At 45.1% G+C, this 11,915-nt stretch overlaps 1 protein-coding gene across 1 annotated transcript; it reads right to left on the bottom strand.

The window, feature by feature from the left end:
- Positions 1 to 3,965: 3,965 nt before the first annotated feature.
- Positions 3,966 to 4,870, bottom strand: LOC136451784 (paired amphipathic helix protein pst3-like). The gene is made up of 2 exons (XM_066452468.1): positions 4,636 to 4,870; positions 3,966 to 4,479 (listed from the first exon to the last, which is right to left on the bottom strand). Exons 1-2 carry the CDS (start codon positions 4,662 to 4,664, stop codon positions 4,122 to 4,124), a joined length of 387 nt encoding a protein of 128 aa, XP_066308565.1. The 5' UTR covers positions 4,665 to 4,870; the 3' UTR covers positions 3,966 to 4,121.
- Between the last annotated feature and the right edge of the window lie 7,045 nt (positions 4,871 to 11,915).

Below are 11,915 nucleotides of genomic sequence, written 5' to 3'. Positions count from 1 at the left end.
TGGGCTTATGGAGACGTGTACTAATTTAATTGGACTTTGACTAGTTAGAGACGCTGCTAAAAAGTGTCGAGCAATGAAATTTGTGTTTAAATTTTGTTAAATTTAACTAGATCCGTAGAAAATATTAGTATATCTAAATAAATTTATTATAAAAATATATTTAATGATTTATCTAATAATACTAATTATGTCCTCTAAATATTAATATTTTCTTATATATTTGTTCAAAGTTAAAAATATGTGACTCATTGAAAAGTGAGAATAACCCTTGGCCTAGGCACGGCCAGCTAGGCCAGTCAGGCGTGAGGCGGTCAGAAGAAACCGTTGGCTGAGCAGATTTTGGGCATGTTTTTTGAGTTGCATGTAAGTTGCCGGAAGGTGTCTGGAGGCTAGGTGACTGATTTCTTGAGCGTGGGTGAGCCGGGGCCTGGCAGAGGTGCTTAGGACATGGTCTAGACAGGGGCTTCATCCGAACAACCCTTTTGGCTGAGCAGGAGGTGCGTGTTGGAAAAAAGAGCTACTACTACATATGATCCATAGATCTACAAATCAACATAACCATCTATGTGGTGCATTAGGCCTCTCTATTTATTTATTATTTATTTATTTATTCATTATTTAATCGTTGGAAGGACCAAAATGCTTGCCTTGCTATTCATCCGTTTGTTGCTTCTAGTCTGGAGACCATGACAGCCGGATGCATCTAGATTTCAAATATGGACAAAAATATTTTACCTACACCGTTGTATGATGATTTTTTATAGATTTATTTACGTAATAGCTAAATCTTACAATTTGAAATCTAATTTTACGTAGTGTTTTGGAGTTACCCTTTACCGACCGATTAATGAGAAAGAAATCTTCTATCTTGTATAACTAAATAGGATATCCTCACTACAGTATTTCTCTCGCTCTTCGTGCGGTCACGTCATCAAAATTTTAGTGTGCAGTCTTCATAGCTTACGTGGCCACCTGATCTTCTCCACTAAATGCACATCAAACTGCACCACAACCTTTTCTCCTTCGCCGCGATGACTCTCGTGCATCAGACCATACATATCAAATTATCAATTATCAGTTTCAAAATCAACCCATGCGACGTGTCAGGTTTATTAATGTGATTATGTCTCCTTGGATCCGTGTCTCTTCGATTCCTCTCCCTCTGGGCTCAATATGGGTGTGTTTAGTTCGTGTTTTAGTCCTGGCTTGGCTACCCACCTAAGCCAGTGCAACGTAAGCCTAGCTTTCTCAATACAAGGTGCTGTTGTTTGGTTTACTCGTCTTAGCTCAGCTTGGCTTACCCGGATCATGTTTGGTTGCCTGGTTAGCTCGAATACAGTCACCTCATCTAGTCATCTGCATTTAGGTTACCTAATTGAGGCATTTTGTTGAACATGTCAGGGGTAACTCCGCCGTCTAGATGTAAACAACACATCTGCCGTCGCCATGGCCACTGCAGCGTCGTCCTTCCCCTCGCCGATAGCAATGAGGCGTCGGAGCCCTGGCGCATTTCCAACCACGGTGGCACGCTCACGCTCATCTCCGGCGAGGAGCTCTAGCACATCTCCAACCGTGGAGGGGGGAGGGGAGAACGGAGGTGGCTGTTGCTCGAGCGAAGGAGGAGGAAGGCAGTAGCCATGGCGCGTGCAGGCCGCGCAAGAGCAGGGGCAAACGTCGTTGGGCTCCCGGGCTTGTGCGGATGTCTAACGGCGTCGGCAACCTTGCGCGGAGGAGGACAACATCTGACCGGCCATGTCCATCGAGGAGCTGCGCGGAGGAGCCGCACGGACACCACCTCGCTCCTCCGGCGCACGGACACCACCGCGTCCTCCTCGCTCCTCTGCCCTCTTGCTACAGCGCGAGCCCGCGCCGGCGATGGCAGTGAGCGGGCGCGCCTACCACCACCTGCTCCAACGCCGCGGCCACCTCCTCCAGCTCGCCGCGACGACAGTTGAGCTCCTCCTCACAGTCGCGCCGCCCTCGGAGCACACTATCGCGCCCACCTCGGCCCTCGGATGATGCAGCGCGAGCCCGCACCGGTGATGGCAGGGAGCGGCGCGAGACCACGTCGGCAGCAGCGGAGGGCGGCGCGAGCCCACGTCGACGGCAACAGATGGCGGCGCGAGCACGTGCGGCCGCACCAGCGGCGGCGGAGGGCGGCGCGAGTCGGTGAAAGGGAGGTGACGCGATTCACCCCGCTGCCACTCTAGCCTGGCTACAGGACAACGACCGATATGTGCGTTTCCACCGAGGCTGGCTAAGGCCTTCTGCAATGTGTCGCTTGAGTGATGCCAGAAGAGGGAAAAGCCGATTCTAGCACCGCTCTACACGTTGCAGCAAGAGAGGCTAACTGTCAGTGGTTCCAGAAAAACGAAGAGCGAAGCACGTACTTGCGCCGGTTCCAAACCGATGCCCAAGAAATAAAATAGTATTTCATCTGCCTCCCATTTACCTCAGCTAGCTCACATCAATTGCGCATGGCCTGTTGCTTCTATTTTTTTACTTCCCTTTTCTCTCACTTGTGGGACCTATGAAGTGATGTCTCCTATAGATGCACACTGTGGCCAGAACGCGCTACTTTTTTCTGGCATCACTTACACGCTGCAGCCCCAAACTCAACCAAGCATCACTGTGAGCTGGCATACGTGAACAGTATCAGGCACCGCTCACACTGTGGAGGGCCTAATGGGCTCTCCCTGCACTAGGTAAGCCTAATTAAAATATCCAAATTGGCTTATAAATCATGATTTATCAGCCAACGAATAGTATTTTTCTGTCACACTAAATTAACGAATAGTACTTTCAGTCATGGCTTATAACCCAAACAGCCCGAACAAATCTCCCAGCTGCGATGGCGCCTTCCTTCCACGAGCATCAGTGCGCAGGTAAGCACCTTTTTCCTATTTGAAAATGCTTTGCTTCCGCACAAATGTTGCCTCCACTCGAGTGGCAACTTGGCAAGCCCTGAAGCTGTTACCGAGTCCATCGGCGACATCCGTTGCCAGCCACTCGAGAAGCTCCTAGCGGCCTCGACCACCTCCAGCAGGTCGAGAGGTATGGCTGTCATGAGGTCGTTCGGTATACGGACAAGCTGAGCCACGAGGAGTCCTGCCCCGCGCGTCGCACAACTGCCCCATCGACGGCTACCTACAGCGGCCTGCGGCTCTGTCAACAGCCCACCACATCATCGACGTGTCAGGAAGCCTTCACCAGGGGCACGACGGTGACCATGCACAAGGCCTCGTCACCGTTCTGCGTGCTACTGCTGCTGCTCGACAGGGAGAGCACATGTTCCTGCTCCAGTGCTGCTCAAAGGTCATCGCTCTTTCAGTAGGTTTGCATGTTCACTGAGATGAGTTGCTGCCTTGCTGGAGTGAGCAGGAACTACAAGTGACCCAAATAAATAAATTATTTGTGAATATGTATTTCATATTTTGCAGCTGAATCTCATATGCACGTTGGTCAGATTTAATCGGAAACGATTTAACTGAGACTCTGACAGTGAAGTGCATTTGATAATGGTATCTTATGTTTGTTCAATCTGCAGCCGTTTGTATTTCAAGTGTCATTGTCTTGACATGGATTAGATCAAAGCGGCTGGGTTGTCTAATTTCATCAGCAAATTTATTGATTACATAAGTTACTACTATTACCCTACAAAATTTCCCATCTCACCCCTAATATTTCTGTCATACTCTATTATCCTAATCAAATATCATAGTACTTTACTCTTTCCTTCATCCATCATATACGCACCTAAAATTTGGTAAATCAAAACTCCAGCGGCAACACGTGGGGAATTATCTAGTTAAATAAAAATGAATAAAGATGGCATAGTGGTGTACACTAATCAAGGCAAATTTGTTGCTTTTGACAAAATTTTAGTTCCTTGCACATGGGTAGTTCTAGACAATGAAGATTGAAGAGAGATTTTGAGCCTTTTTTCTCAGGTGATGATGTTCGAAAGGAGTCGACAAGGCAAAATTTATGTACATAGGATGGAACCGTTGGCGAGTACAATCGGTAGCAAGAAACAAAATGGAAAGAAAATGAAAAATTAAACAGAGAGATAGATGGCGTGTGGCGAGCACACGCAGACAGAGTAATTAACAGAGTTTCGGTCAGTGGCCGCCGCCGTCGTCGTCCAGGTTGATGTCCCTGATGAAACAGGCGGCGAGTTCATCAAGGCCGACCTGGATCCTGTGGCCCTTGGGCAGGAAGACGTTGAATCCCAGCGCCAGATCAGGGCTGTCCTGGAACAGGGCCTTGGCGGTGGACGCCACCTCGGCGATGCCGACCCGCTGGTTCCTGAAGTCGTCCATGACGCGGAGGAAGAGGTGGTACTTGTCCGGGTGCCGCTCCTTGAACGCCTCCTTCACCATCTGCACGAAGCTCATCGCGTCCTCCACCGACGGCGACCATGATCCCGCGGCGGCGGCCGGCGCGTTCTTCGCCCCACCTGCTGCACCTCCGACAGGCCTGAAAGAGTCTCAGACAAGAGACAATTGTTAGCACGCAACGCATCGTCATCGATCCAACAGAAACGAGGATACTGCTGACTAGCGCCGATCTACTGAATCTTGAGGATGAGGAGGAATTGATGAATTCAACCAGGGACTGACGAGGATTATGTACCTGTCACTGGAGAAGGACGAGTAGGTCATGTCCAGTGGTAACAATGATCCAAGCAAACTGATCGGGGTGCAGCTGAAGGCAGTCTGGACGGCAGGCTGCAAGAAGCCAAGAACAGGAAGAAGAGTGTTTCTGCGATCTGTAGGGGTTAGTAGGCAGGAAGGCAGAATTTGTGTGCCCTACTTAATAATTTATAGAGTCGCCATGGATTCGATCAGCTGGGGTGGACCGTGGATATGGATTGGGTTGGCAGGCAAGGAGAGGCGGCTAGGTCATGGATCGGCTGATGATGGGTAGCATGAAGATTTGTTGCGACTGATATGGTAGATAGATACTGATGACCGGGTAAGCATGGCATGGCATGCCTACTTGTGTGGGTTCAAGATGCATAAAGACTAACTTTTTCTGTGCCATCTCTTTTGCTTCTCCATGAGTCCATCTCGCAGCCACCAACTGAGCACAAGACTGAACAGAGTTCCACTCAGTCGCATGCGAACTGATGCAGTGTCGTCTTCCCTTTCGGTTTATCTATATCTATTATAAAGCTAATCAGCACCGCATGTTCTATCTCAACATGCACGACATCCACATCATCTTTCACTAATAGCCATATCATGCCACTAACTTTCAACCTCTTAATACAAACTATCCACGTCTTCTCAAGTTCTACAGTCAACATGTAAGACATCCACGTCATCCTCCAGTAATAGCCATGTCATGCCACTAACTTCCAACTTCTTAATGCAAGCTATCCACGTCATCTCAAGTCCTATGTCAATATGCAAGGCATCAACATCATCTTCCAATAATAGCCATGTCATGTCACTAACTTCCAACCTCTAATGCAAGGCACACACGTCATCTCTAGTTCTATCTCAATATGTAAGACATCCACATCATATTCCACTAACTATCCACATCATCTTTTACTAATAGACATGTCATGCCACTAACTTTTAACCTCTTAATACAAGCTATCCATATCATCTCTACTTAATTTTATTTTTAATTTTTCGCAATCTTCACAACAATGCGCTGAAGTATCCTTCTAGTTCTATATACAGGCCTTGCTACCTACTCTGGTTAACTTCTCCTAGAAGGTAAGAAGTTCAAACAGATTCCAAATTTTCAACCTATCATTTTTTGTATAATTCGATAATCAAAATAACTACTCTCTCCTTTTCAAATTGTCAGTAATTTTAACTTTTTTCATATAGTTTTTTTATACTTTTGATGTACACTATATTTAAATATGTAGTAAAATTAATATATTTAGAAAAATTATTGCAATGTCTTACAATTTGAAATAGAAGAAGTAAGAAAAAAAAAAAGAAAACTAGGACTATGGCCTTGTTTGGCATTTCGTGGGAAGCTTTCTCGGTGAAGCTGAGCTGTTTTAGAAAACTGTTTCGTAAAACAACTTCATCCAACTGTTTGCAATGAGAGTTGTGAAAAGCTACTTTTTTTTCCAGCTCCACGTCTCTTTATTCTTTTGTGAGAGCATAAAAAGGAGCTTCACCTATGAGCTGTTTAGCTCATAGAAGATCTTGGTGAAGCAGTGCCAAACACGTCCTATATGAGTTGTATCGAATGTATTAGCTTCTCTATCTGTTTGTGTATTGCATGCAAGGTAAAGAACACCGGAAAACATGCCTATATCGTCCGGATTGATCCGACTCCAGAAGGATGGCACTGTTAACCTTTGGTTTTGGTAGTTACATTTTAAGAAAAAAGTTACATCTAAATGCATGTTATAAAGACGCATTTGTCTATGCAGATGAATGCACATGTTCAAAATTAAATTTCACTTTGAAATCAAATTTAAAGGCATCGGAGAAAAGCTAATATTTTTCATGATACGTGTCCATTATCTGTAACATCCATGAAAATTTTGAGTTTGTTTTGAATGTTTTCAAATTTAATTTCAAATAAACCTAATTTTGAGAATGCATGAAACTTTGGATTTTTGTATGCTAAGAAATTACATAAAAAAAATACTTTCTAAACCATGAATTCAGATGATTTTTTAGATTAAAAACATTTTGAGGCTAAACAAGTTAAACAAAAACTCAGATATAGCATTCCTGGAAAAAGTTTAATTCTAAAATGGCAAAATCTATGATACCAGATACAACCAAAATTTGCCATGCTTGAGGTTTAACATTTATTTACAATATTTGGGATGCCATTAGGTATTTCGTTCTAGAACAACTGAAAACACATCGAAAAAGCTTAACCGTAGAATGACTTCATATAAAGAATCAAGTTTTTCTTATTATGCCAAGATAAAATCGTCTTACGAGTGTATGATTTTACCTAAATTCTCTTTTTGGAAATAACAATTTTCAAAGTCGTTCGACTAGGAAACTACTTCGTATTATTTTTTAGTTCAACTAGATACATTATATGTTTTTGTAGTTTTCATATAAAAGTGCATTTTAAAAATAAAAGCTTGTTATAACGTCACATTCAACCCATAAAAATGCACATTCACATAATCACGTATATGACCTTACATCTAATTAATAAATCTAAATATGTAGGTATCGGTTGCTATATATCATAACCACTCACACCAGTTTTGCTTAGTAGAGTGTAAGATCAAAGTGAATTTTTTATGCTCAGCCACAGTAAAAAGTCCTACTTTCCTTCGCACATCCGTTTTCTTGCCTTGGGGCAAAACCAATAAACCTGTATTTACCTAGCAGGAACTACTTTCAAGATTCAAGTTTGTAGTCCAGACAAGGGCAGAAGCAATAAAGCCTGTTTTGTCTTAACAAATTCATTTTCAAACGAAACATTTTAAGCCAGCCTATAGCAAAAGCGCACTTTCTCCCCGTATTGCTCCTATCGTCCAGCTTTGTCCTTTAGTGAAGACAGTATTACCTCTGGCGCCTCCTCTTAGAAGTTAATATATAGCAAAAAAAAAAAGGTATTTAGATCAACATTCCATAGTCATTTCGGAGTACCCTAAATAGGAAAAGAAAATACAGGGTCTGGACACTTGTATCTCCACTCAACCCATGGGCCGCTAAGTTCTAGTTTAGTGGGCTATATGGTCTACACTTTCTTCAGTCACATGGATCACAGGAGAAGGAATGGAGCGAGTTGTGGAAGATCAATGTTCCTTTCAAGATCAGGGTGTTCCTGTGGAGATTGGCTAGGCACTCAGTTCCGGCCGGTGATGTCAAGCATCATAGGAACATGGCTACGGATAGGGGTTGTTCCTTATGCGGTGCGGATGATTCATGGAGGCACGCGCCGCGAGAGGGCAACCTAGCCAGATGTGTTTGGCCCTAGAAAGGGAGGAGATTACCGAGTTCTGATGCCAAGTGCAATGCTTGGACGCTCGGGCTTGGCTTGCAGAGGTGATGCGATCGCTTAAGCATGAAGAGCTTACAAGGGTCGTCGTCCGGCTATGGGCGACTTCCATGAGACGCAAGGCGATACACGAGAATTATTTTCAGAGCCCTCTGTCGACCCATATGTTTGTTGAGCGATTTATTGGTGAGCTCATGGAAGTCCAACCGGAGAAGAAACAGGCTCGGCTAGAAACAGCTCAGGGGCGCGGCCTCCTCGGTGGATCAAACCGTCGGCTGGGCTAGCCAAGATCAACGTGGATGCGACAGTCTCTAAGAATTCGAGGCGTTCGGCATGTGGCGCGTGATGAGGGAGGCAAGTTCTTGGGAGCCTCGACACCGGTAGTGGAAGGAAACACTGACGTGGAGGTGGTCGAGGCGATAGCCTGCCACGAAGGGTTGGCCCTGGCCAGTGACCTTGGTTTGCAGGTAGCAAGGCTGGCTAGTGATTGTGCCAACGCGGTTCGAAGCATCCAGGGCGAGGGGATGGGCAGGTATGGTGCTATTGTTCTGGAAATAAACTCTAGAATGGAGAACTTTTCAAGGATTGATTTCGTCTTCGAAGGGCAGAGTTCAAATATTGATGCACATCTCCTAGCTACAAGTTCTGTAAATTTACCAGTAGGAAGACATGTTTAGTTTTTGGAGCGTCCCGATGGCATTTGTAACTATATTTCGTTAAATGAATAGAGACAGTGCTCCACTAAAAAAAACTATTCGGGATCCATCACCACTCGTGTGGGTTTTCATTTCGTTTTTTTCCCTAGGCCAACCAGAGAACAAACTAGGTGGCTTTATATATTAAGAAAAAGATACGCATATAAATTTACCATGACCATGACTTACACCTTAACGGTATAGAAATTAGACGTACACCCATGCTCTCAAACAGCCAAGCTAGGTTCATGTTTTTTTTGTTTATCTAGGGTAATAAATTAGTATAGGGTCTTCAAATATATATCTATGCCGAGGCATTTCGGATATGCTTGTTAGTCTACGTGGGCTGGGGAAGAAGCTAACCTAATTGCTCTGTTAATCTGAAAATAACTTTTATTTTAAATCTGTTAGCCTAACAAGAGAGCAACTTTGAGAATGACCCCCCTAAATCAGGGGGGCACTACTTGGGATTGGGAGGTTCCCTCTACTTCTTGAGCCTTCAAATTCAGCTATTAGTTCGGACAACAACTATTGCCACGAGTAGAGAAATGGGTTGTAGTCCCGGTTGGGAACTGGCTTTAGTCCCAGTTTTTCAACCGGGACTACGAATCCGGGACTAAAGGTCCATCCTCAGGAGAAAAATAAATGAAATTGTAGGGAGACCTCTCTTGCGATGTGTGAGATTCGAACCCAGGACCTCTTTTCTCGCGCATAAACTCCTTACCAATTTAGTTGTACACCACATGTGACAGGGTCCTGGACACTCTCCTTTTGAATTGACCTGTGGGGTACCTTTAGTCCCGGGTGGGAGACCTTTAATCCGGGTTGGTGACACCAACCGGGACTAAAAGGTACCCCTTTAGTTCTGGTTGGTATTACCAGCCGACCTTTAGTTCAGGTTGGTAACACCAACCGGGACTAAAGGTGGCCTGTTGCGAAAGCGTGCCAGGACAGGGGCCTTTAGTCCCTGTTGGTAGCTCTAATCGGGACTAATTCTTCCTTTACTCCTGGACGCAAAAAATACCGAGACTAAAGCCCAAAATTGAAGCGGATGAAAGATCATTTCTCTACTAGTGTGCATTCTAACCCTTAAATTCACATGGGACCCATCCACCATTAAGTCCAATATTTTTTTTTCTTTTCTTCTCCCTGTCTCTCACATCCACGAGTAGACTCCTTTCTCAGTATCCCTCAGTGCGCCACGGGCCATGGCCGAGTAGTGGTGACCCAAGTTAGGCCTGCGGTGACGGCATGGAGGAGGACGAAGGGTGGAGCTGCTCCGGAGAAAGGCACTGGGAAGGAGGGCGCATGGGGTGGAGCCGCACGACGGGGAAGCAGGTGTCGTGGAGAAGGGCGTATGGACATAGGTTTAAGAACGTGCCAGGGGGAGGAGGGCGCATAGAGAGGAGAGGTTGCACCGGGAGGAGCCACCAAGGGAGGGTGCAGTGGCGGAGGCCGCCGGGGAAGGCGGGTACATGATGAATGCCATCGGAGTAGGCGCACGTGATGGACGTCGTCACTAAGGGCATGGGAACTGTCGGGGATCAAGCGTGCGCAAGATCCATACTAGAGCGGGATGAGAAACAGTGGAAAAAGAAAAGTAGGGGCCTCTTTAGAACCCCCCAGAAATGAAGATTTGACCGAAGAATTTGAGGGACAGAGTTGATGTTTGCTCAAATAAGGTGGTTATGACTTTGGTCTCAACCATTCCTTCAACTAGCGTAAGGGCTTGTTGGCATCAATCTACTCCAATTCATATGGGTTGTGAGGTATTGGGCTGAATAATTAGTTACTTTTTCACCGGGTGAAATCTGAAGCTTCTGAAAATATCCAGGTGATGAGCTGTGATGTCATAATCCAAGAGCCGCATATGGATTGGAGTAATTAAATTGGTGTGTAGCCAAATAAGCTCAAGATAGTTTCTATTGAATGCCAAACTATTCTGCACTGCATGGTGGAACTTAGCTAATATGCAACGGGAACGAATGCCAGTTTCAGTAAAGATTTTTTTCTTGTTCAGGACACCTAAAAATATGCATGAGCATTCAGATACAACGTACAAGTGCTTTGACATCCACCGGCCACCGCCCTGTCAATCGAAGCTCTACGTCGCTTGCAGTTGCAGCATCGGCGAGGACTCACACGCGTTCACCGTGAATTGGATTAGCACATGCGTATGTGCGATTAACTATGCTTTATGCAATGGAGACGACGGCACTGCATGCATCAACCGGCCATGGCCATTCCTGAAACACGAGAGTATATTATCTAGAGCATAATAGAACCCAGAATAGAACTGATCCGCTCTAGTTATTCTGAAGTTCCCAACACGCATGACATGCAAATCTTATCTCCGGGAGGAGGGTTTCTGCATTTTGTAGAGGGGAGAGATCGATCCATCGATCCATGGATCGTGCAGGTACGCGGGGCATCGCATATATATTGTTCTGGGAAACAGCAAGAATAGTTTGCTGTAGCTGACTGTATAATTGCAACAGTATGCTTCAATACTCAGCATCGCTGGGTGACGCACATTCCTTCTCTTTTAAACGTGAAATCAAAAGATTAATGTCATCACTACTCCAGAAAAATCGATGGTCCTCGCTCCTTTCGGCACCAAGGGATAATAATCTTATTAGCTAGAAATTGCCATGCATCTGGCTAATGCACAAACTTTGGTTCTCCACACTGAAAAAGTGGAAGTCTGGGATAAAATTGTACTACCGCTGTTCCAAATGATAACTCACGTCATCTTTATCATAGGTTAAATTCCTTTAACATTGCCTAAGTTCATAAACAAAGCACCAACATCGAACATCAAATTTATTTCATTATTTTCTCCATGAAATATTTTTTGATTGAGCATTCTTTTTTCATAGGGATAGACACTCACATATACATATACATTCTATCCCTATGAGCAGGGACGGATCTAGGAAAATGTCTACGAGAGGCTTCTTCAACCTCAAGACTGTTTCAGTCTCTTCTCAAGGTGCATCTATGGCAAAAAATCCTAGGGGGGGGGGGGGGGGGGGGGGCTCCATGGGTCCCGCGGACGTAGGGGGGCTAGAGCCCCGCCCGCCCCACCACTAGATCCGTCCGTGCCTACGAGGGTCCACAAAGATTGAGTCACATATCTCAATATTGATGAAGTCACCTAGCTCACAATTAAATCCTAGAATAAATATAGAGAAATACAAATACTGTGCTAAGTCGAGGACTTGAAGTAGAAACCTAAATAACCAAGATACGATCATTTTGCTTGAT

Source organism: Miscanthus floridulus, chromosome 5, assembly GCF_019320115.1.
Source record: "Miscanthus floridulus cultivar M001 chromosome 5, ASM1932011v1, whole genome shotgun sequence".
Lineage (NCBI taxonomy): Eukaryota > Viridiplantae > Streptophyta > Magnoliopsida > Poales > Poaceae > Miscanthus > Miscanthus floridulus.
Note: the sequence above shows the minus strand (reverse complement) of the source record. Positions and strands in the feature narration are given on the sequence as shown.

Excerpts from the sequence above, each read along its gene's own strand:
- LOC136451784 (XM_066452468.1), bottom strand. The coding sequence starts at position 4,664 with ATGACCTACTCGTCCTTCTCCAGTGACAG. Across the intron at positions 4,480-4,635 it reads TCGTCCTTCTCCAGTGACAG|GCCTGTCGGAGGTGCAGCAG; the intron begins GTACATAATCCT and ends AGACTCTTTCAG.